This window comes from Cnephaeus nilssonii, assembly GCF_951640355.1.
Source record: "Cnephaeus nilssonii genome assembly, chromosome: 13".
NCBI classification, from domain to species: Eukaryota; Metazoa; Chordata; class Mammalia; order Chiroptera; family Vespertilionidae; genus Cnephaeus; species Cnephaeus nilssonii.
Genome location: NC_137084.1, coordinates 47729440 through 47755696, shown reverse-complemented (window position 1 = coordinate 47755696; position 26257 = coordinate 47729440). Strand labels below are relative to the sequence as shown.

The window sequence follows — 26257 nt, the reverse complement described above, 5'->3', positions numbered from 1 at the left end:
TCGCCTTCTTGCTGTATCCTCATGTGGTGGGGGAGAGGGAGCCAACTCTCTGGCCTCTTCTTAGAAGGGCACGAATCTCATCATGAGGACTCCACCCTCCTGTCCTCATCTAAACCTCATTACCTCCCAAAGACCCCACTGCCAAATGGCATCACATTCGGACTTGGGATTCAACCCATGAATACAAGGGGGAGATACAAGCAGCTGTCCGCTGACCACGCGTGTTTGTGCCCTAGATCACCCGGGCGGTCTGCAGAACCACTCGCGGCTCCGGACGCCACCACCTCCACTCTCGCACGCCCACACCCCCAACCAGCACCACGCAGCCTCCATCAACTCCCTGAACCGGGGCAACTTCACTCCAAGGAGCAACCCCAGCCCGGCCCCTACGGACCACTCGCTCTCTGGAGAGCCCCCTGCCAGCGGCGCACAGGAGCCAGCCCATGCCCAGGACAACTGGCTGCTCAACAGCAACATACCCCTGGAGACCAGGTACGGTGGTTGGCGGGCTGGGGCTGGGGCTGGGGCTGGGGCTGGGGCGCAGGGTTGGCAGGTGGCCAGAGAGCAGCCTGGCTGAGACCCCAGGGACTCAGAAAGATGGGGTCAAGTATGCAGCCTAGGGATGTGGCTCTCTGGCTGCCAGAGATGGAAGTAGGGCATAATGATCATGGACTTGAGAATCAAACAGCCCCCGGGTCCAGGGCTAGCCTGCCACTTGCTAAAGGTATGACCTTGGTCAAGTTGCTACACCCTCTGGGCCTTACTTTCCTTGGCTACACAATGGGGACGTACTGGCTGGAGCAGGCCATTGTAAGAGATGTGTGAAGGTGTCCAGCACAGGTATGTGGTAGGATCAGGCTGTCAGTCTGTGATTGGGTCCATACCTCCTCCCTTCCCTACTATGATGTGGTGTCCCTATGCCTGGTATGGGGCCTGCCTGGCCTGTGGTGGGTGCTCAGTGAATGCTCTGCGTCCTCTTCTGCTCCCCTCCCACGACTCTGCTCTCCTGCTGGCCCACCCCCTTTATACTCAGGAGGGTCAGTGACTAGCTCAGGCCACAGAGGCAGTTGATGCACAGTTAAAATTTGAACCCAGTTGCCTGACTCTGTGTGCAGTGCTATCTCCCTAGACCCCAGCCACCATCTTCAGGTCTCACCTGGCCTGGACCTGCCACCGCTCCAGCCCTATGCAATACTTTCTTCAGCTCAGGGACTCAGTAGCTGGCCTCCTTCCCTCTGATTAGCCACTTTCCAAAATTGAAATTTTCTTATGATTATGGAAACAACAAAACTCCCTGGAGAAAAGAGAGAGATATCAAGACTAAAATTAGATTTACCCATCCTCCTAACCCTCTGAGACAAGCAGTGTGAACTGGAGATAAAGTGTCCCAGGCTGGCACCTCTTAACCCTCTACCCTATTTCTCAAAGTAGTGGGGAACATAGATCCTATTATCTCATACTCCTGCCCCGTATCAGTGGAGAGGACAAAATCATTCTGCATTTAACGAAGGGAAATTAATCTATACTGGAAAGGGTACCCATCTGACTCTGCCTGGAACATGATTGTGATATTTGCATGTTGAGCCTGTGGGGTTCAGTGAGAGAAAATCAATGTCCTTTTACTCCACTTTACTCCTATGGAATCATTTCCCCAAAAGCAAATTTCTCAGAGAGACAGCCCTACCTGCCCCATCTCTAGTCTCTTAATTACCATTGCTTTTGTTGATAGCCTTTAAAATAATGTGTGATGTATCCCTCTGTCCCTCCTTTGCTATCAAGGGGGGGGGGAATAATTATATGTCATCCCATCCAAAGTATCTTAATCAGATCTCTATTATTTCCACCGTGCTTATTGAATGACTGTGCGTGGCTGAAAGAAGCCAGCAAATAATCAATGGTTCTGATTCTCTGCATGAAACATGGCGGCCACTCCCTTGGCTTAGATGCTCATTTTTATCACTTAGGATCAAAGTAGGTGGTTCTCCGATTTTTCAAAGGAACAAAAGGTAGAAGAAAAGCAGCAGGGATGTTTTCCTGATGCGTGAAGTTGGTTTGAGATGTGAAGGTGGCCCCATCTTACTTCTCTTGCCTCACCAGCCAGTCCTCACCTCCCTTTCTGACCTTCCATCCTCCCATATTCATTGCTCAAACCACATGGAACCTTGATTTCTTTTTCCCTTATATTTTATTATTCAAGTAATAAATGTGCTGGAGAATAGTTAGGAAATGAAAATAAGCAAGAAAAGAAAATCACTCAGATGTATCACCAAATGATAACCATTGTTAACATGCTGCCATATACTAATGTACACCATTTTACATATATCCATATTAAGCATATAATATTCACTATATGGTATGATGTTATGTACTAGTAAGTGTACATACATGTGTATTTATCAACCTTCCCCCAATATCTCATCCCCTCACGCCTCAGTGTCTTTGCACATGCTCTTGCACAACCCTCTGTCACGTGTCTCTCTGGGCCTCAGTTTCATCACCAATCAACTGAAGACTTCCTACGTGGCCATCATGTAACAATCATAACAGACACTTCACTGCTTGGTCCAGCCAAGTCCTACTTATTCTTGAAACCCAGATGAAATGTTTGAGATAGACTTCCTCTGTGACCCTCCGTGCCTCTAAAGATGGCCTAAAATGGGGAGAGGTACCTAATATAATGGATAACACAATCAGAATTCTGGATCTCAATACTGACCTTCACTGGTTGATGGCGCAAAACCAACAGAGACAGTTTAAGAAGGCTCAGTGTCAAGTCTGGCAGATAGAATCACAAGTAATTTTGACCATCATGGTGAGGTAGGAAGAATATGGGCTTTAGAGTCAGATGGACCTGGATTCCTATCTTGGCTTTACCACTTACTAGCTGGGCAAGTTCCTTAGCACCCCCCGAACCTGATCTTGCTATCTGTAAATTGGGATAAAATGCATGCCTCTCAGGTTGGGAGGAAATAAATGTGAGAAGCACATACACAGTGTCTAGCATTAAAGACATACTCTAAAAGCTATTTCCCCCTTTTCCTCCATATGTGTCTGCTTCCCATTTCAACACTGAAGAAAAAGTCGCTTGAAAAATATTTATTGAGCCCCTACTCACCTGAGGAGTTGAGAAGAAATAGTAGGTTGTACCTCTTCTCCACTTTAGAGAAGTAAGTTTGGTCCTGATGTAGCAAGTTGTCCAAAGCTCAGGTTTTTGGTCAGACACAACCTATGCTCAAACTCCTACCCCAGTGCTCACTAGCTAGGAACTTAGACTTTAAATTGTTCCCTTAAAAAAGGGAGGAAATATGAGTAGCTTCCTGTTCTGATTGTCTGTTGCTGCATAAAAATTGACTCCAAAACTTAGTGGCTTAAAAACCGCCAGTTTATTATACTTCACAGTGAGAGTCAGGATTTCAGGAAGGGTGCAGCTGGGCTATTTTTCTGCTGCATGTGGCATCAACGGAGGTCAATCAGTGGCATTTAGCTGTCAGCTGGGCTAGTCTGAAGGATCCAAAAAGGCTTCACTCACATGCCTGACACAACACCTTGGGGGAGACAGCTAGAATGCTGCACTCAGTGGGACCCCTCTCCCTCTATTGTGGTCTCAGGGTCCCTCCACACAGTCTTCCCAACAGGGAGTTGTACTTCATACTCAGTGGCTCAGGGCTCCATGGCACTGAGACAGAAACCATTGATCCTTCTAAGGCTTGGCCATATTCTGATGGTCAAAGCAGTCATAGGCCAGCCAGCTTCAAGGGGAGGGTCAACAGGCCTCCCTTCTCAAAAGGAAAATGTACCCAAGAATTTTTAGTTACTTTTAATCTAATTTACCATCATGCCTCACAAGGCTGTAGTAGCAGATACATAAGGTAATGTCTGAAAATGTCTTAGCACACAATATGTACTCAACTATTTATTATGCAGTGCTTTCTTATTCAGTAAATATTCACCAAATGCTCACTGTGTGCATAACAGGTAAGACGTGTCATAGAATAGACACTTGCAGTAGGATACGTGCTATGATAGAGGTAAGCACAGAGGACATGTGTTTTACTAGTAATTGCCTTGGGATCCCCAGCTCACAACACAGGGCTTGCATCTGGATGGGTGCTTGGTAAATATAAATTCACAGGTGAAATAAGAGAATGATGGAACAGAATGAATAAATATACTCACCTGAGACTTGAGTGGAACAAAGGGAAGACTTCCCAGTGGACCTGGTGTTGTGTGACCGAGAGTTGAAGAGCAAGCAGGAGCCCTCAGGTGCAGCTGGGGAGGTAGGGACGGCCTGAGAGGCACAGCCTGAACAGAGGCTGAGGTGCTCAGTGAGCAGGGCCTGTCTGAGAGAGTTGTCCTAAGCAGCTTTGCCAAGCCCCACCAGAACAGGGAGCCTCCAAACGCCAGAGAAACAGTCACGGGCCTTTCCCCAATTGTCAAATGGAGTCTGTGTTGAGAGACTAAAATAAGTAGCTAAGAAAATACCACCACAGCTGGTAGGATGACCAGAAAGGGATTTAGAGTTCATGCTGGCAGGAAAAGAAAGGCTAGCAGAGGGACAAAGGAGAGCACAAGGACTTGGTTGACCCATTCCTTTCTCCTCTCCTTCTGTGACTGTGGCACTTCCCAAGGGTAACTGAGTCCCCGAGGGAGGAAACCAGGCCAACCAGTTCTCCATATAGCTGGGTCAGATGTTTCTTTAAGGCCTGCAGGAGCATCTGTAGTCCATTCTGGTGGAAGCCATGTGTTCAGGGTTCCGGAAACCCTGACCCACTTCCTTCACACTCTGCAGCAGCAGACACTTAATTGATTTCCCAGGGACTATCTTATTAATAACCCGTCAGGCTCTTGTCGGATGAAGGGGAAGCCAGAGCAGAGGGCTGCCAGACTTCGGCTCTAGTTCATCTGACCTTAGGCCTGATTTGCGAGCCTGGGGCCCATTGTAGGGTCATACTCAGTTTGAGGAACTGCCCTGCCCGCCCTCAGGGATGGAAGGCCATCCTCGTGGTCTCCAATGCAGCCCTGGTATGGTTCCCAGAATGGCACAAAGGAACTTCTGGTGGACCAGGCCAACCCCCGATCATCACAGGGAGTTGGGATGGATAGTCATCCCTGTCATGTGGTGATTCAGTCACAGACATGCATAAGACACAGAGGCCATATAAGAAGCTCATAGGCCAGTGAGGGAGGAAGACCCGTAGTGAATGAATGAAGATGGCACTCAGAATAATGCTCTGACTCGGGGAGTGCTGGGGACTAGCAGGAGGGAGTGGCTCCCTCTGCGTGGCCATCATGTAACAATCATAACAGACACTCATAGGGCCCTTCTGGGTGCTCTAATGAGCTTCCAAACAAGGAAGCTCATTAGAGACTCAGTGCCCAGGATTTCCACTGGGGCTGGTCCCATCGGCACTTCTGCCTGGCAAGTACCCAAATTCCAGACTCCCAGAAGGAGAGCATGTGTTCAGCACAGCATAAACCATATTTTTTGCACAAACAGTTCAGGCACAGTGACTCAGCCACTCTTATCAGTTAATGGTGGGAACATTCCTGGAACCTAAATTTCTAGACACCAGCCAAGGGCCAACCTTATAAGCAAGCCTTTGAAAAGAGAGCAGTCGGGACCACTAGCTTGACTCTTTTCTGCAAAGGTAGGCAGTCTTATTGTCATCCCACTTTAGAGATGGAGATGGACAGAACATTTAATGGGGAGCCTTAAGCTGGGAGTTAGGACACCGGGGTTTTAGTTTCAGCTCTGCCACTGATTGGCTTTGTGTATGGCAATAGGACACGTGTCTCTCCAGGCCTCGGTTTCATCATCAACCAAATGAGGCCTCCTAATTTGACCCAGAACTTAAGTTTGAAATGTACAGGGTAAGGTTCTTTTAAGGCAGTAGTAGCATTCTGAATAGGCAGGGTTTAGTAAGTGAGTGTGGGAGCTCTTTCAGGAAACCTGACACTCCAGCACTCTAGAACCCCTCATTCTGTTGCACTGCCTCTTCGCTTGTCCTGACAGACCTGTACTTTTAAAATAGTTGTTCTCTCTCTTTTTAAAATAATGGTTTCTTTTTAAAATATAAAAGTAAAATAAAAAATCACTCAATCCAGACACTACAAAATCCCCACTGTTAACATCTTGATCTTCTTTTCTCTGAACATATTTGTTTGTTTCTGATGGGTTTTACAGGATAGCTTTGACTCACTGAGAACATAGTCCTAGGAGAGGGATGCAGGCCGGACTCGAGATGTTTGCTGGGACATGCCATGCAGCCTGTCTCAGCCGCAGGGAGGCAGCCGGAGCCCGGCCCTGGGCCCTCTGGGCAGGGGCAGTGAGGGCCTGCTGACACTTGGCATACGGATTATAGAAAGACTGGAAATTCCCTCCTGAAATGCGGGATTGGAGGAAGTAATAACACATCACCTGTGCCACGCTGGATTAAATACCAGCTGCGTGCCTGCAATATGCCAGGAGCGCTGCCCTATTCCCACCCCACCATTCGCAGTTTTTAGCGAATATTGATTGAGTGTCTACTGCCATGTTCCAGGCATCCTTCCAGGCTCTGGGCACATGGGCAGAGAACGAGGCAGATAAGGTTTCTATCCTCATGGAACTTAAATTGCATTAGGGAAAAAAAACACAATAAGCATGTGTGGTGTGAGTCTGGTCCTGTGAGGAAAACTAAAGCAGTGCAAGCGGCCAGGGGGTGCTAGGGAAGAGGAGGGTGGGGATGGATGGGAAATTTAGCGGAGAGCCTTAAGCTGGGAGTCCCCTAGGTCAGTGGTCAGCAAACTCATTAGTCAACAGAGCCAAATATCAACAGTACAACGATTGAAATTCCTTTTGAGAGCCAAATTTTTTAAACTTCTTCTAACGCCTCTTCTTCAAAATAGACTCGCCCAGGCAGTGGTATTTTGTGGAAGAGCCACACTCAAGGGGCCAAAGAGCCGCATGTGGCTCGCGAGCCGCAGTTTGCTGACCACTGCCCTAGGATATAGTTAGGGCTGGAAGGGCGGGAATGATCCAGGCCGATATCTGGCAGAAGACAATTCGGGCAAATGACAACAAAGGCTCAGCTTGCTGCAGTGACAGCGAGGAGGCTAGAATATGTGTAGCACAGAAAATGAAGTCGGAGAGGTAGCAGGAGGTCAGATCGTGCAAGATCTTGTGGGTCCTGGTAAGGACCATGGTTTTATTCTCGTGGAGCCATTGGAGGGTTGAGAGCAGAGAAGTGGCATGACCCAAATTACACTTCAGCTTCTATGAGGAGAGGGATCATCCCAGTTTAGTCATACTCCTTGAGATCTGAGACCAGCTCTCCTGCCCGAGGGCCAGTGAATGATGGAGCTGACACCTGTCTGACCCCAGGGTCTGTGTGCCTCTCAATGTGCCCTGAGGCCACCCCCCTGGGCAGAAATGAGGCTGCTCTGAGGGACTTCCACACCCCTCAGTTCCTCCCAGTCAGCCCTGGGTTCCTGAACGCCACAGAACAGCTTGTCAGACAGCCTGAGGGCTTCCTGGAAGCGGAGGTCCACACCATCATGGCCGTACTAGCGGGCCCGGCTGCAAAGCGGTGTTGCCTTGTGCTCTCGCTATCCCGGGGAATGCTGGTGCAGCGGCGCTTTGAGAGTATTTACAGCCCCTCCTTATTGTGGTCTGTGAGGCCTGCTGGGGGCCGAGCCACAGGCTGGGCAGTGACAGAGGGTTAAGAGCAGAGAGGCCCGAGCTCTGGGGTCCGACACAGCGAGGTTCCGCTCTGGCCCTGCTGCTCGCTTACTCTGTGATGGGACCTAGCTTTGCCAGCCTACAGAACGAAGACAGTGGCACTGACGGTGGGGTTGTGAGGAATCTGATTCTCGTTAGATGATAGTTGCAGAGCTCCAGAACAGTGACTAGCACCCAGAGAAGGTAGGGTAGAGAGCAGCTTATATTTAGCGTTAGCATTACTACAGTATTTGTTTAGCCCTTAAATATTCTGTCAGAGTTACTCAGTTGGTCCTATAGCAACTTTGTAAGTTTAAAATTATTATTATCCCCGTTTTACAAATGAAAGAAGTACACAATTTGAAAAGGTTCAAGTTTTTACAGTGCCCAGCCAGGTGGCTCACTTGGTTGAGCATCATCCCATACACCAAAAAAAAAAGGTAGCGGTTCGATTCCCAGTCAGGGCACATACCTAGGTTGTGGGTTTGATCCCCACTTGGGATATGTATGAGACACAACTGATCAATGTTTCTCTCGAACATTGATGTTTCTCTCTCTCTCTCTCCTTCTCACTCTTCCTTTCTCTCTCTCTAAAATCAATAAAAAATATCCTCGGGTGAGGATTAAAAATATGTATATAGTTTTTACAGAAAGTCACACAGCAAGAAAGTGGCAGAAAAGGGACTTGATTTGGGGTTTTCTGGTTCTCAAGACCTAGTCAAAGTCACCTGGCAGAGTTGGACCCAAAAGTCAGCTTTCTGTAATCAGTCCTTCCCTGGCGTGCACACAACAGGCTGATGCCAGCACCGGCTTGTTCGGAATGAGTCACTGGGGTTTTCAGGTGAGGTGGCAGCCGTCCTGAAAATGTCAGAAACAGGTCCCAGGGCAGGTGTGAATGATGCCACTTAGCAGGCGTGACTGAGACCAAAGCAGCTATTGTGTCTGCCTTCCTTCCGGGTTGGAAATAGGTAAAGTAACAAATGCTGTGCTGCCCTCTGTGCACTTGGGGGTACACAAGGGCCTCCCTCTGTCTTCATTGGGGTGCCGTCTTCACCAATCAGTCATCACCCAGGTGTCATGTGAAAGGACATGACACTCCAAATACGTCAGCATCAGCTTGGGGGCTTGCGAGCAATGCGGATCCTCGGGCCCTACACCCACCTGCTGACCCGACCCTCTGGGGTGGCCCTCAGTAGAGCACAGCTCTCCAGGTGCTTCTGGTGTTCACCCGAGTTTGAGAACCACTGCTTTAGAAGAAAACGGTCCCCATTGCTTGTCTTTCTTTTTTCTCCGGATTGGCAACATGAGTGTCTGCAGCTATTGGTTACGCAGAGGTAGGCAGTCTCAGGTAGAGGGGAACGCACAGGTTGGGAACCAGATACACCTGAGCCCAAATTCCTGCCTTGAACCTTGCTAGCTGGTAAGCTTGGTCAGCTTGGCCAGTCCTGTTACCTCTCCACCTCTCAGTCTCCTCCTCTGTAGAATGGGAACAATACTGCCTTCCTTGCATAGCCTGTTTTGAAGATTTGAGATAAATGGCTGTAACATGCCTAGCTCAGTGCCTGAGACGTAATCAGTCTTCATCAGGGAGAGCTGTGACTTGATGCACACAACGGCCAGCCATTCTGGTTTGTACGGAGAATGCTGCCTCTGGGTGCTCTGTGCCAGGCAGACCCCTGCACATGTGGCTTGCACACAGACCCATCGCCTGGAAACTGCCCCGCTGGTCTCCCGCACAGCTGCACCAGCCAGCCACTTTGTGTGTTTCTCTACTCTCCCCCTTCATCGATGCATGACTCATTGCTTCATTCATGTCTCCATGTGTGCGTAGAAACCTAGGCAAGCAGCCATTCCTAGGGACATTGCAGGACAACCTCATTGAGATGGACATTCTCAGCGCCTCCCGCCATGATGGGGCTTACAGTGACGGGTAGGTGACATCCCCATGCTCTTCCTCTCTGTGTGTGCTCTCCCCGCGGCTCCCGCCCTTGCATGCCGACCCTGAGACCTTTCCCTGGGATCTCCTGGGGGAGGTGATGATGGCCTGTTGCATGCCCATTCCCAAGTCCACATTCAAATTGCAAGAGTTTATCCTTGGAATACCCTGTCCCCCAGCATATTAACAGCAGTCTTGTTAATATGCGGCTCCCGGCATCTCATTGGCTGCCTCTGCCATTTTGAAAGCCATCTCATGCAGCAAATTTTATGCAGCACAGGCCCTGTGCTATATGTATTCTGGCCCTGAGGCATCTTGCACCATAGCAGAGTGTGAGATTACCCCTAAGACTTACCCTTGCCCCAAAGACTTGGGAGCATGCAGTGCAACCAAGCACCCCATTTCCTAGGCTGTGTACAAGTCCTCCCAGGGCCATGGTTAAAGCCAAGTTCTGGAGGATTTCCTGCTACCTCGTCTTGCCACAACCATGTGCTTGGGCCACGCCATGCTGCCTTTGAGACTGTAGCTAGGCTGCAGGATGCAGTTGCCCATCTGTCCTCCCGCTAAGCTTTTACCAGGGGCTTGGAAGGCAGTGGTGTGGCTTCTGAGCAGAGTGCATCAAAGGCATTTGCTGCCATTGGCTATGTAACAGCCACTAGAGCACTCTTGATCATGGCAGAACTTAGTGGTGGTTTCTTGGTTCTCAAACTTCCATCGCCCCCCTTTCAAAAGAATGGCATTCCATTCCTTCACCAAGATGCACTGGCAAAGTAGGTATTGGAAGGTGAAGGAAAATTTGGGGTTTCATTATCTCCAGGGGACAGAACAGGATTTTAGATACTTTCCAAGTTACTGCAGTAATTTTGGAGAACAGCTAGTTTATTCCCCAAGAAACAGCATCTCCAGCCCCATCCCTTCCCAGGAAAAGGATCTCAGCACCCAGCCTTCTGTCGAGTAGGTAGCACCTTCTGCCTTGGCGTGGGTGGCTTTCCCCTGGGGCAGGGCTGTCCCATCCGTGTTCCATGGAAACGTGTCCTCGTGAGCCCTGTTTTGTGGTCTGGTACGTGATTCTCCTTTTTCCCGTTACCCATCTCTGTGGCGACTCTCTCTCTCTAGGCTCCTGTGCATGCTTCTTCTACTCCTGCCTCTGTCCTCCAGGTTGACCTGGGTCCCTGGCGAGCTGGCCGACCCTGATGCCCTCTGGCTTCTCTCCATCCACAGGCACTTCCTCTTCAAGCCGGGAGGCACCTCCCCACTCTTCTGCACCACATCACCAGGGTACCCTCTGACTTCCAGCACAGTATACTCACCTCCGCCCCGGCCGCTGCCCCGCAGCACCTTCGCCCGGCCAGCCTTCAACCTCAAGAAGCCCTCCAAGTACTGTAACTGGAAGTGCGCAGCCCTGAGCGCCATCGTCATCTCAGCTGCGCTAGTCATCCTGCTGGCGTACTTCGTGGGTAAGCACCGCCCCCGCCCCAGCGCCCCTTCACTCCCCATTGACCCAGAGGGCAGTGGCCAGGACACCTGTGGGCACTGAAGGCACCTGCCGCAGGGAGAGCTAGGCAGCTCTGGAGCTCTGGGCTGGCCTGCACCCCAAAACTATTAAGGTCCTCACCCCAGGGCCCTCTTCTCCTCTCTGAACATATGCCAGGAAGTGAGCTTGGCATTTTCTCTTTCATGTCTTGGATGCCCAGCATTAAGCACAGGCATTCCCTACGACTGGTATTTGAGGTGGTGATCTGTGACGTGAGCATCATAAATTGGAGTCACTACAGATGCAACAAGTTGGAGAGGCCAAAAGCAGGCAGGCTTCTCCCGTGGGTGCCATGCCGCTACAGCAAGAAGCAGGAAGAAGGTGGGGTGCCCTGGGATTGCAGGGAAACTGCCACAGTTTGGACTGTGCTGACCTCAAGCCAGGAAAGCGTGTCTCAAGATGCATGTCTTGGCAATGTGGTCTAAGGTGCTGTGGGCACCAAGATCCAGAATTACGCCATGGGTAGGAACCCAGAGAAGAGACTTCCCAGGCACAGGATTAACAGGAACAGTTAGAGCAGCTGAGGGATGCACAGAGACCCCGGGCAGCACTGACTGGCCTTCCTACTGGCCCCAGGGCACCTCCGTGATGTAAGACACTCCGAGCCATCGCCTGGCTCCCACAGCGTGCCTCCCACTGCCTGCTCCTTTGATATTCCCCCCGCAGTCTGGTTTCCTGCTCCGGACCCTTCTCTTTGGTCTGCTCCCAGGGATGATGTTAATCAGAAGACACCCCCGGGTACTGTGTAGAGACTGCTGCCTCTACATAAATCAGCCTGTTGGTAAGGGCATCCGGCAGGGTTGGCTTCACCCTCCGTCCTTTCCAACCTTCACATCTAGAATTCCAAGATTTAAGGTAAGGCAGGCCAGCTTGAGAAGGCCTTGAGCCCATGCTAAGGAATTCTGAGATGATTTTGTCAGCAAAGGGGATAAGTGGGAATGAACTAACTGGCCAGAGGAAGACAGAGTGCTGCCCATTGTGGAAAAGGACCCTGTGAAGGTGTTTTGGATGAACACAGAGCTGTCACTAGGAATGACCCACAGAGCACGGGCCCCCACTTGTTCAGGACATGGTGAAGGGACTTGAGCATGGATCGGGGTTTGGGTGATCTGAGCTGTAAAGTCACTTCCCTCTCAAGATTCTCGAATTTCATAACAGATAACCAGGAAGATGATAGTCCTATAAACAGAGCAGTCTCCTTAATCTCAAGCTATAAAAAGCCTCCTTTGTATGCAATGGCTCCTTTCCCCTTGTGGAGATTGACTTGGGGAATTTCATGGCTCCAAGGCTAGGCTGGCATCCATGTTTCATCTCTGTAATAGGGTGGATTAATTATTGCTGCCTAGAAAGCTGTGTTGAGAAGGATCCTGAGGCTATATTCATACTCAATGGGAAAGAGCCTCTGTGATTGATTAATAATGTATCTGTCATGGTCACAGGAGTGGCAAATATTGATGACATACCAGGTGTTTGCCATCTCTGCTGAGGGTGAAAGGAACAACCAGACTCTGGGAAAGGTGTGCATCATAGATAGACTTCAGTGCGTGACAGGTGAGGGTTGTGGGGTTCCAAGCACCATCCCCCAGCATGAAAGTTTCTTCCTAGCACCACCAATACTGTGTCCCAGCAAACCACTAGCACAGCTCTTGCTTTTGACTGACATTTTCCATTTGCTCAATGGGTAGGCTTTTGAACAAGCAGTGTCACTGTTCGTCAAGAGTCAGGTGGTTTGCTATGTATAGACCTGTTTAACATTGAAGTCTTGAGGTTTATACTGAACAGCCTCGTTCAGGGAGAAAGAATAAATCTTCATATGATTAAATAAGCTCTCTTCTGCTTCCATCCCATGGACTTCTTCCTTTCCCATTTAATATAGTCAGTCATCCCATTTATGTTGTCAGTTATCAGCTACCTAAAAAGATAGGGACTACCCTATCATAGGAAGGGTACAACTAGACCTTGATGACCACATAGTAAGAATAAGATTCAAGCACTGATTGGGGTTTTTTTCCTGAATGATCGTTACTTTTCCTTCCAACTTTGATAGTCTTTGAATCTATGATTCTAAGATTTTTATTTTTGTTCAGTAAACCCTTAGGGATACCTGCTTTGAGCCAAGCATAGTCTAAGTGTTAGGGCTGACAATGTGATCCATACCCTTGAGGTGTTTGTAGTTCAGCAAAGGAGACAGCTGTGTTGGCAGTGATTGAGGCAGCTCAGGGCTGTGAGAACACCCAGCCCCCATCAGGAGGACTCGGGGTGGCTCCCTGGGAAAGGTAATGTTTTAGCTGAATCTTTAAGTCAGAGTTAACCATAGACAGACAGGCAGGGAGGGTATTCTAACATAAGGGAAGTTTCAGACTTGAAAGAGGACAAGGTGGTGGCAAAGGCGTTTCCTGTGTTTGAAGCACTTGAGGGGTGTTGGAGCTACTACAAGAGAGTTTGGTAGATTATGAAGGTCACGTTGGAGGCCAAGTAAGGACCTAATGGGCAGGCAGCCTGGAGCCATTGGTGGGATTTAAGCAGTGGCAGGACAGTCAGTTTTATTATAGAAAGATAATGGTAGAGGAAGGAAGAGGCCCTATTGCAGTAAACGAGTAAGGAGAAGCCGAGGGCTTCAACTAAGACCGTGGCAACATGGACGGAAGGAGGGGACATCTGTGGCTGATGGACTAGAACCTGTGTCTCAACTTGGGAGTGGTCAGGCCATTGATCACGTCTCCCTGACACGATGAACACATCTTTCTGAGAAAGCTCTCTGTGTTGAAACATTCAGACTGGACCCTAGATTCCATATCCAAGAACCAGGTCAGCGAGGCAAGTCTGGGGCGTTCCCCTCGTCACAGGCAGCCCAGCAGCCTGATTCCACTCCCAGCTCAGCTACCTGGCCAGTTTGTCCTGGGTGACTTCTCTTTCTGAGCCCAGACTTCCTCATGTAGGAAATAGGCAGGACCCCTTCCCTCAGAAGCCGTCTGAGGCTGGTAAGTTAATGCAGATGGATGCATTGCAGGTTCGAGGCCATCCCTAGCTTTCCTCCAGGGCTGGGGGCGGCCACCTCAGTGCTTGATCTCCTCCAGCTGCTGGGGGGAGCCATGAGAGGCTTGTTGCTCGGCCATAATCAGAGGCTGTGATGACTAACTTGTAAGGAACTATCAATTATTAAAAATCAAATTAATTGTCTCAGCTGAGCATAAATATCCTTAACAAAGACTCTTTTTCCAGCAGGCCAACCAATCTAATCAACAGGCTAAAGCACAGATATTTAATTAGATTTTTGATGAAAAATTGTGTTTAATTTCAAGTATAATCAATTATTAATTACCGTAATGAGTGAGTCTGACTGGGTTTACTAATTAACTCATTTAAAAATTATGAATAACCTTTTCATTTGTAATTATTTTCTACATCCTATCAAGTTCTAGATAAGAATTGCGTCACCTCACCAGCACTGGGGGAGGAGGAAACAGAGGGTGGGAAAGAATTGTTCTTTCTCTGGTGTCTGCTCCCGGCTGCCCTATCGGGGTGGAAACCCGACAGATCCATTTGACATTCAATTTCTTAGTTGGAAAGTTTCTTAGGAAACAAGCAAATAGTGACCTTTTATTTACAGAGACGTTTGCAGTTATTTTCATAGGAAGATTGAGGGATTGGAGTCCACAGTTAGGGCCACAATGACTGCAGGACCTGGGCCTGGCCTCTGGGCTGACGCCCCCCCTCCCCCACCTTCCCCCGTGGGCTGTCTGGCCTGGGATGAGAATCTAGGGAGGACCCCCCCAGCCTGGGGGACCTCTTCAGAGAGAAGATGTGTCTTTCTGCCTCCAAAGGATGCCCATTCAGAGGTGCAGCCATTGAGGAGGAGCGCCTTGTTTTTTTGCTTGTTTGTTTTTGAGTGCCTTGTTTTATTCACCCACTCTCTCAGGGAATGTTTCATGTACTTTTCAGTCTCCATTTCAATACTCTGCCTTTTCTTTTCTGAAGAAAAAAGAAATCTGTGTGCAGAACAAAATGGAGAGGATGCTCTCCAGGGAGGATTAGTTACAAGTCAATCATGAAGCTTACACAGTCACGGCAATAATGCTTTTTTTTTTCATAATTTAATTTTTTAAAAACAAAAGGCAGTGTGGTCTAGAGTAGTAAAAATAACAGGGGTCACTTTTTATCATTCATAAGATCAGTTAGCGTTGATTGTGTGCTACCCGCGTGCCCTTCTCTGTTCTAAGCACTTAGCTTGTGTTTCCTCATTGAAATTTCCCAACAACACAATGAGTTATTATCCCCAACGTATGGATGAGGTCATGGAGCCCCTGTGAGCTTGAGTAACTGCCCCACTGTCACCTGGTAAATGGCAGGACTGTGATCCAGCCACCCCTCGGCACCAAGGCTTTGAGTGGACGCTTTTAAAATATTTTCTCTTTTGAGCTCACAGTCTTGAGAATGCGATAACTTTTCCACCTTAATTTCGTGTTTTAAATTCCATGTATCTTCCAAACCCGTCCCATGTATCTTCTCTCTGAACACTCACAGGAGTTCCGTGAGCTAGGCATTCTTTTCTGTGTTTTCTAGAGGAGGAAACTAAAGCTCAGAGAAGTGAACAGCTTGCCAGGTCAAGATCCCAATAAACAATAGAGGATTTCAAAGGCCGCACCTTCAGCCACTGCGCTGTAGATTCTGGGCTTGAACAGGCGATGTACAATCAATAGGCCCCACTTCAGGCCCTGGCCCTGTCACTTGGTGACTGTGTAAATGTGAGCAAGTTACTTATCTTCTCTGAACCTCAGTTTCTACTTGCCTTGTGGTTCTTATAACGGGTGTGGCTGGAACGATTAGCCCCGTTTTACAGGAGAGGAAACTGAGAGTAGCCTCACGGTTGAGAGCCTGGGTTCTGAAATTAGGCTCTTCTGTTACAAGCTTTGTGACCTTAGGCAAGTTTATATAACCTCTCTCAGCCTCAGTTGACACTTCTGTAAAATGAGGATAATGAGTGGCTACTTCCCAGGGTTGTTGAGACATTCCAGTAAGATGATTTGCATTAAGTACCTAGTGTACTGCCTAGCAAGGTGTTAGCATTCAATTAACGTTAGATACCATTTTTATTAAAAGCAGTATTAGTACTGTTAGCATCCCATAGAGTATTAATAAGTCTTGAGCAAGAACTCGGACCAGCCTCGTCTCCCTGCAGCGCCTGCGGGCTTCCCAGCCTGTGGTAGTCACAAGGGCAGCTGACGGAACAACCAGGGGCACCCGTCAGAAGACATTTGTAGGGATGCCTCGCTGTTCGCGGGAAGCAGCCGCAAGAAGCATCATTACCGAAGAAGCGCCTCACGTCATTTCTTTTCCTAGGACGAAGGTTGATCTTTACTTCAGTGACAGTTGCCTCTATCCAGATAACACTGACAGCTCCCCTTGTGTTCCAAACGTCTGTGTGAAAAGCAGACGCCAAGTGTGTGTGGATTAATATCTTCAAGTGCCTGTCCTGCCAGGTAGGCCTTCGGAATAGGAGACGGAAAAGGCCTGTTAATAATACAAAACCCAGGAATGGCTTTACATTTAAATGGAGACACGAGATTACCCTAGGAGGCTATTTCTTCTGTCATAGGTCCAGGTCTACCCTGGAGGGCAAGGTTGTCACTCACCATGATGTCTCTGAGGCAGCACAACGTCCTGATCAGAAGAAAGACAGGATTCGGAGCCTGACCCAAGTGGGGGGAACCCCAGCCCCGCACTCTGCAGCTGAGTCACCCTTCTGAGCCTTGGTTTCTGCATCTGCAAAGTAGGAAGAATAGTAGTACTTTCAGGAGGCGATTGTGCCTTATGAAAAGATGAAATGAGATGATGTTGAAAAAGCACAGGTCACTTGACAACAAAGATGTCCCTTACTGGTGGCCTGGGGAGACTGTCACCCTTTTTTGGAGCTCAGTTATCTCAAACCAAGATGTTGTGAGAGTAGACAATCCTGGTCGGTCCTTCCTGGTCTATGCTGCTCTGCCTCTAGGACGTTGAACCTGGACATTGGGGTAGAGTCACAAATGTGGGTGCAGCAGCCTCTGGGTAACATTCCTACATGCTCAGCAATGAGAGATTCTCTTTTCTAGTCCGGTCGTATTTTTCGGCAGCTGATTGTGGATTGAAAAAATAAAAATCAGAACCTTTGCTTGAAGTGGTGATCATTTAATTTATAACTGAGAATGTTGCTCAGCTTAACTGCTGCTTTTCAAAAGACAGTTATTAGAGAGCATTGCTTGTTTGAATATTACTGCCTTGCGGGTGTGGAATTGGATTGCGGTGGACTTGGCCATCAGTGTGACTTGCATAGACCTGTGCAGGCTCTCAGGCCCTCTGACATTTCACCATGCAGACTGGACTTCAGCACAGCCACAGTCCAGTGAGAAGGGATGTGAGGCTTCCCTTCTCTTTAGGGGCAGCGTTGCTTACTCTCCTAGCTCCTCGTGTCTTATTCTTCTGCATATTCATTTTCTTGCACAAAGCCTGGCACAAGCTGGCTGTGCTCGGTAAGACTTGGTTGAATAAAGGACCTTCCTTGCAAGATGGTTAAACCTGCCAAGGCTTTTTTAGACAGAAGAACAGTATGAGCAAAAGCGTGGTGGCAGAAATGTGCATTTTATGTTCTGGGGCTCAGGTACCTGTGAAATGGACACGAGATGACTAGAGAAAGGATTGGAAATAGAGGCCAGGGCGGTTGTACACCCCCCCCACACACGCTCCCCCCATTATCCCCATCTGGTTCAGCTCTTGCAATATCAGGATCCCAGATGCCGTCTGCCTCATAAGCACAGGCCTGTTGCGCTTCGGGCCTGGCTGTTATTAGTGAGCAATAAGCTCATTTTCTCTCCTTTCTGTTGGACTTCACATCATGAGAGAAGCCATAGATTTAGCTTTATAGCCCAAAGAATGGGAAATGGAGATGATTGAACTTGATCTTTTAGGAGGAGGAAAAAGTGATAAAGATACAGGATCCTGTTTTAAAGCCTTCTCTCTAAGATTGATTCCTTCATGCTGCTCAGTGGGAATTGCTAATAGCAAGATATATATAGATTGTTCTCTTCTTAACAGACCCCAGACAGATATCCTCCAACCCCCAAAAGGAAAACCTGAGGAGAACAGCAGGGCTTTCTGAAACTCTTTGAAATACCATGGGGGGAGGGGGGCAGAGTCAGGCTTGCAGGGTGGAATGACAGGAAGGCAGATTTTGGGTCAAGGGGCGAAGACCACTCTAACAAGGGAGCCGCCTACATGGAGTGGGCTTCTTGTGTCTGGAAGGAGAGGAGCGAGGGCTATGTGCTCAGACTCTATAGACCTGTGGGTCTGTTGTCCTTCTGCCATTACTAATGTGCCACCTGGGCAAGGACTTAATCTCCTTACGATGCCTTTCCTCATCTGTAAAATAGGAATAAACAAACAGAAGACTAGCCGAAATGAGTAAGTCATTCAACATGTTTCAGCTCAGCAGGAAAAGAAATGTTCCAGCTTGCAGACCTCACTCTCTCCCCACCCTTCCTTCTCCTCCCATTGGTAGAATCCAACCAGAAGCCAGAGCCCAAGGGAACCCATGGATGTAGGTCCCCTGGGCCGGCTTCCCAGGGCACAGAGCGGGGCTGAAAAGGAGAGAGTGGATCTGGAGGACAAGAGGATCCCTACTCTTCATAATTCCTTTCCATGGCAACGCTGGAGCTCTGAGACCCAAACCACACTCAGCCCCCAGGCCCTGACCACTTGTATTTAAAATCAGATTTACTGAGATAGAATTTACTATACATGCAGAAAATTAATACTTTGTCGGTGTCCCATTCTATGAGCTCTGACAGAGTTGCATGACCATCACCACAATCGAAACATAGCACATGTCCATCACCCCTTTGTGGTCTGTCCTCTCTTCTCATTCTCAGCCTCTGGCACCCACTTACCTGTTCCCTGTCTCGGTAGTTTTAGGCGCTGTTTTTGAGAGGTGTAGTAAAGATGTGATTTATTTACTGGATTCAATCTCAGGTGTTACCTACCATAACCTTCAAACTCTTAAGACAGCAAAGTGGTGTTGAGGAAATTTTATGATATAATTCAGAATTCAGGCTCTCAGGACAAACAACTGAGGCATTCTGGGGTTTTGTGTGTGCTGTTTTTGACCTCCTGAAGGATAACAGCCAAAAGCCTCCATGTGGTCGGCATGAACTCACATGTTCACATTCCTCTGTCTTTCTCATGGACCATTTCTTCATGCAAACAGTTTCAAGAATTGACACAATTCTCATTCTTGACAAGATGAATAGCTCTCCCATATTTGTGCCATTATTCCCATTGTGTTCCTGCTGTTTCCAGCTGTTTGCTATTACAAATAGCACTCTGTGAGCAGCTTTGTGCCTCCTGTGCTGTTTTCTTCTTTCGGTGACTTTGGGGAGGGTGTTCCCCAGAGCAGTGCTCCTGGGTCAGAAAGTGTGGACAGGCTACAGCTCGTGCTGCTCACTGCTCGGGGCTCCTCTGAAGGATGGGACTGAATTCCAGGGCCCCCAGCCATGTGCCCACTTTCCCAGCTTTGTGGACTCACCTTGGCTTGGTTGGTTTGATGGAGGGGGTGAGGGGTAGGGGACAGAGGAGTTTACAAATGGCCCTGAGACCCAGAGAAGCTAAAGATATTTGCTCCTGGAGGGAACTAGGGAACTGCCCCCTCTCTCCTTCCCGCCCCCCGCCCCCGCCCACCTGCCTTTTCCCAGTCAGTTCATTTCCAAGAGCTTACTTCACATGTCGCTTCCTCAGTGAAACTCCTATGACCGCCTCACTCTCAGCCGGGAGCCCAGTTACAGCTCTGAGAGTACTCATAGTACTCACCACAGTTAACCAAACTACGTCATGGATTGGTTCCCATCTGTCTCCACTGTTAGATCGTAGGCTCCGTAAGGGTGGAAACCGTTTCCGTCTCGCTCAGTGTTGCAGCCACAGCCTCTTGTGCCAGGGTCTGTCATGGATGGAGCACGTGTTCAGCAAACCTTTGTTGAAGGAGAGAGAGGAGGGGAGGATGTCAGGGCATGAAGTGGAGGGAAAGAAAAAGGTCAGCGTGGAGGCTCAAGTTCTTCCAGGGAGCAGAGATCCAAAGTCTAGAGCCCGTGGGATAATGAGAGAGGGAACATGATGACCGGAAACTAAGACGAGGGGAAACCAGAGGTGGCTGCTGAAGTGTAGTCGGAGTGTCACACAGACGGGACTCGGACCCATCATTCTTTATGACTGTGCGGCTGTCAGCGAGAACCTGCGCGCCCTGGGCCTCCGCTGCCTCCTCTGTGAGGGAGATGACAGGCTGCGGTGGGGATGCAGTAACAGTCAGGCTCCTGGCTCTCATGAGTAAGAACCACTGGTAAAGGAAGGCTGTCTTCCCCTCCCCCGGCAAACAAGGTGTGTTGAATTTGAGGGCCAAGCAGTCCCCGAGTTTGGAAAGGGCTCAAAAAGGAAAGCACCCGAGTTTACTAGTATATTCATTTTTTATAACAGCAGTGACGGCTGCAGCAACAACACACTCTCCCAGGTCTCAGAGGCCCCTGGCTGGTGGGCAGGTTCCCAGCACCAAGAGGCCGCAGAGCCGTGGTGGGTCAGTAAGCGGCCCCAGCCCTGGGCCCCAGGTGCTCCTTCCACACTGCACCCGGGAGTGTGGCAGAGGAATCGATTTTACAGGTTTTCATCATCCTTGGAAAATATTTGTCCCCAAGTCCTTGTTTTCAGTCTAGACTAATTACTGGGAAATAAAATAATTTAATTGCATGGAATTAAATTATTTAATTGCAGAAACGGAGCAAGACTGTTCTCCCCAGTGGCTGTCGTGAATACCTGGCTAGTGGGGAGGAGGGCGGTATAGTCGTGGCTGCCAAGGCTGCAGGCCTGGGACAGAGGTGAGGGAGCAAGGCGAGCTGCCCTTCAGCGCACAGAAAAGAGGGAGGGGTGGGCCCGGCCAGTATGGCTCAGTGGTTGAGCATCAACCTATGAACCAAGACACAACTCTATTCCCGATTCCAGGTCGGGGCACATGCCAGGGTTGCGGACTCAATCCCCAGTGGGGGGCGTACAGGAGGCAGCTGATCAACAATTCCCTCCCATCATTGATGTTTCTATCTCTCTCCTTTCCTCTCTGAAATCAATAAAAAATAAATAAAAAGAGGGAGAGGTAGGAGAAGGGGGTGTGAGAGGAGGAGAGAGGGCTGTAAAAAATGGTATTTTTTCTATGCCTGACAATAAAACAACAAAACCAGAACTAAACACCCTTTAAAGACAGCAATGCAGTCTGGTAACAGGAGCCCGGCTCACACAGCTGTCGGCATCCCTCTGAGTCTCGTTTCCTCATTGCGGGGATGTCCATTCATGGCTGAGAGGTGTTCTGAGCATTACGTGGGAGAATGTCTGCCCAGGGTCCAGTCCGTGGGTGGTCCACGGTGGGTGCTCAGTAAATGCGGTTCTCACCCTGCGGGCAGCTGGATCACCCAGAGAGTTTAAACCCTTTCAGATGCAGTGGCCAAGGGCCATCCCCAGACGCCAGGATTTCAGGTAAGCTGGGATTAAGTAGAGGGAGCTTCCCCACGCTCTGGTTTGAAGCGGCTGGGAGCATTCACTGAGCTGTGTGCCCCGTTGTCTCCCCAGCAAAGCCGATAAGCTAGCATCGCTGCTTGGAGTTATCCATGGTTCCATGTGAGTTGCTGATGGCAATTGATGAAAGCCTGTTACTGGAGTGTGAACCTTGTCCCTGTTTTGTTTGTTTGTTTGGGGTTATTTGGGGTGGGTGGAGCCTGAAGGAGAAAGCAATTCATTCTAACCAGGAAGATGAGACAGAATTTCCCCAAGGCACTGAGCCTTATACATCAAGTAAGATATAGGATGACTTTCTGGAAGATAGAGCAGCCTAATCAGAGGCAGAGGGCAGTAGATAGAAGTGTGGGCTGTTTTTGGCACCTGGTTCTGGAGACTGAGCTTTCAAATGTCCATCTGTGCCTTTGGCCTAACGGCAGACCCCCATCTCTATTTTACTGAAGGCTGCCTTCCCCCTGAGGAGACAGGCTCCCCTAGGCCACTGCATAATACTAGTAAATACCTTGCCTTCAATCCATTGGTCCTCCCCAGCAGGCTCTGAACTGCATGTCCTTGTCCTGAACCCCCAGCTGTGGAAGCTGAGGCCCACTGCAGTTAGGTAACTTGTTCAGCTGGACCTGGAAACCAGCTCTGATTTCAAGTCTTGGGCCTCCCTTTGTAGACCATGCTGCCTCTCGGAGCCGTCGTCCGATGCCTTCTGCTGTGCTCCATACGTGAGGCTCAGAGCCACCAAGGGGGCTTTGCCATCCTGTCTGGGTCTTTACTCTGCCCCTTCTCCCAGCTCTTCTCCCAGGACCTAACCTCATGTGACAGAGATGGCAGCTCACATGGGTGGAGAGCTTCCCATGTGCCAGGCATGTTCTGAGTGTTACATGGATTTTCTCATTGCATTTTCTCAACAGTCTCACTATCCAACAGATATTTGTCAGGTGCCAACTGCGTGCTAAGTACTAGCTATTTTTATTTCTGCCTTATGGATGAGAAACTGAGGCCCGAGGAGGTTAAATCGTTTGTCCAAAGCCACATTGCTAATGAGTGAAAGAACCAGGATGGGCTCCCATACTGGCCCTTTCCCCACTGTACTCTGCGGTGCCCGTAGCTGGGGTGGGGCGGGGTTGGTTACCTGAGCTGAACTGCCGAGAGGGTGCAGGGAGCTTCCGACTAAAGAGAGAAATGAGTGTGTTTTTTATGAAATAAAAAATGAACGTCCAGCTGCCCTTGCCATGCTCTGTGCTTGGATTGCTAGCTAGCCGTGGCATTGAGTGGGGCTGGGGTCTACACCCACAGTGATTCAGGATCGGGGAGGAAATGACAGCCTTGATGCACATGGCTCACTGAGCACCAGCTCCTCATGTTATCTGATTCTGCCGTGCTCCCGGCCTCATGGGGCTCGAGTACTGTCACTGGCCTCACATTTCATTCTGGAGAAAGTCCTTCCTGCTGGCCTGTGGCAGGCAGCTAGATTCGTCCTGCCTTGGAGCCTGGAGTTAGATTTTGTTCAGCCTCCGGTGGGGAAAGAGAAAAAATGCCAGTGTCATTGATTGTACTGTGGCATCCATTTCATCACGTTGTCCTAAATTTCACCACTCAGAGCCTCTGTGGAATTCTATAGCAAGATATGCTCGTTGGGCTCCTGTGTGTGTCTCTGTGAGCACCCACTACGCATACAAAAGGGGATTTGAGAGGAGATGGAGTGGAGGAGGGCAAAGATTAAGTGAGAATTTTAGAAAAAGTGGCATCTTTCTTTTTTCTCTACCTAAAAACTCTTCTTTTACAACTGGTTGTCGGATCCTAACTTTTTCGTAGTGGATTAAGTTCGTTAAATAAGTTTCGTAGTGTATTAAGCTCATACACCTAACTGTGTAGGCCTGGGGCTGTGTTGGAAGTTTCATATATAAATCTTCGCATTAGTCTGTGTTTTAAACTTTCGGTGTTCTTTCTTTTATAAAGAACTTGCATTAAATGTAATCTTTACAAGAGCCTTGGAGATGGCTTTGTATTATGGTTACATTTCTACAGATGAAAACACGGAGGAGCAGAGTGGTGAAGTGACTTATCTGCTGATGTAGAGCTGGTGAGGGCCAGCGGCTGGGTCTCTCTACAGATCTGTTCCACTGGGTACCGAGAAGGACACAGAGCCAGCAAGGAACAGGAGGCAGGTGTCAGGGCAGGGTGGTGCATGGAGAGGTGCTGCAATAATGGGAAGGGCCCAGGTGGGAGGGGAGAGCAGAGGGCATTTGGGGCTGGTATAATAGTGGAAATCCTCATGGAAGAGGTGATATTTGAAGTAGGCCTTGAAGGATTGCAGAATGGTTTTTGTCATTGTTGTGATTTTTTTTTAAATCGGAAAGGCACTGGCCATTCCACAAAGAGTCACTGCATTAGCAAAAGCCTGGAGGCTGGACAGACAGGTGTGTCCAAGGGATGGAAATGCACACAGTCTGAGACTCCTGAGCAGGGGGAGGTAATGAGGAATGTCAGATACTGTGCTCAACAAGCACTTAAATACTCTGAAAATTGTTTCTGTTATGAAGAGATTATCCTCAGGAAAATATATTGCCCACAAAATTTGAGCAGTAAGGCATATAAGAACGAGATTTGCATTTCCCCCCATTCTTGTCATTTCTACACTTTTACATCTAAGCAGAAAGTCGGCTTCTATAGTGGTTAGGGACAGGTTCAGCGCAATCTGGATTCAACTCAGACCTTATTAAATGTGTGATCTTGGGCAAGTTGTTGAACCTCTTTGACCAGCCTCCGTTTTCCTTATTTGCAAATGGGGGTAATAATAGTACCTACCTCATAGGGCTCTGTGAGGATTAAATGATAGGTGTTTATAAAGCATAAGACACAGTGCTTGCTTGGCACCATATAGCTTTCAATCAATGACAGTGGCTATTATTAACCTGATCATCAGCATCATCATGGTGCCTGGAAAATCTGTGCTGCCTTAAACTTTCTAATCAAAGGACTGAACCGAACCAGGTGTTTGTGTGTATCAGAGGAGACTCACATTTATTGAGAGCCTTGCTCTGTGCATGACAAGGGCAGGGAAACATGAAAACGTGTGTGGCCCTGGCCAGTGTGGCTCAGTTGGTTGGACGCCATCCTGTGCACCATAAGGTTGCTGGTTCAGTTCATGGTCAGGGCATATGCCTGGGTTGCGGCTCCATCCCTAGACGGGGGCGTGTCGGAGGCAGCCAATTGATGTTTCTTTCTCTTCCCCTTCCTCTCTCTCTAAAAATCAATTTAAAAATCTTAAGAAAATGTGGTATGATCCCAAAGAGCCAGAAAAGGTCCAGGGGGCAGGAGACAGGGAAGCTGTGACCTCACACACTCTGTCCTGGGAGATTTTAAACTGCTTTTTCAAAATGCTTCTCATTAGGAAGAAATATTATCCCACGTCACAAATCCGGGTGGCAGGCTCCACGGTAAGCTGTCCGCCCTCCTTCCTCTCACCAAAGTGAATGTTCCAGAGGGAGAAGGCCTATCCTAATAATATATACACAAATTAAAACTCCATTTAGAGGTACAGTGGGGACCACCTCCTAATTGACTTTGATCATTGAAAAAAAATTAGTTACAGGGTTGGTGTGCCAAAGGAAATCAGGAAGTGGGCGTGCTGCACTCCAGAGCCCTATCACAGCGTGTTTCTAGTAGCTATGGAAATGCTACCTAGCAACAGGCATTCTCCTGTAGCTCCCAAGTGTTCACCAAATCCATGGCTTTTCCCTGCCCCCTTGAAGGTTGCTACAGGTGGAGGAGGAGACCATGTGCCACACGTGAGAAGCTGGTCCTTTGCTAAGTCCAGGCACCTTTGTATAGAAATGCCCTCGATGGCATTGGGAATAATGTTGACACGTGGATGCGGGTGCCACAAACGCGGAAAACTGGTGACAAGGCAAGTTGTCGGAGAAGGAAGTCAGAAACTGCAGAGCTTTGCGCCAGCATTGCCCCTCCTCTCCGGGAAGGGACGGGCACTTTACCAGGCCCGGGGTGGTTCTGGCAGGGCAGTGCTGGCTGCTCCCCCCGGCAGAGCGGTTGGAACAGGCTGGCCATCCCAGTGTCTTTGATGCCTGGACCATTAGTTAAGCCTTGAATACGAAGGACCGGCCGTGGGCCTTGTACCAGGTTTGAGCACTTCCTCTGTGTGGAGTCCCTTCCTGGACCGTGTGCTCTGTTGGCAGCAGTTGGATCAGAAGCTGTATGTTTGTTCTGATCGGGACTGAATGGAAGCCTGTCCTCACGCCCTTGACACGGGGCTGAGGAAAGCTTGGCGTCTGAATTGCCCCGGACCTGGTGTGGGACTTGGTGCTGCCATGATGAATGGTGCAATTACAGGCAGTTCCTGAGCCTCGGTTTCCTGGAGATACATTATTATGTTAATGATATCTACCTTGTTGCTAAGTTTTGAGATGCCTCATCTATAAAGTGGGGTTCCTAATAGTATCTGCTTTAAAGGGTTCTGAGATGAAATGGCATGGTGAATGCGAATCCTCCAGCATTA

The 26257-nt window shown here is 49.0% G+C and overlaps 1 protein-coding gene across 1 annotated transcript in view; it reads left to right on the top strand.

The window, feature by feature from the left end:
• Positions 1-325: 325 nt before the first annotated feature.
• The window catches only part of TENM4 (teneurin transmembrane protein 4), a 222614-nt gene continuing 196682 nt past the window's right edge, over positions 326-26257 (top strand). The window contains exons 1-3 of the mRNA XM_079787610.1: positions 326-492; positions 9534-9632; positions 10860-11095. Coding sequence (XP_079643736.1) covers positions 9586-9632; positions 10860-11095 — 283 coding nt within the window. The 5' untranslated portion in view covers positions 326-492; positions 9534-9585. The remainder of the gene's footprint in view (positions 493-9533; positions 9633-10859; positions 11096-26257) is intronic.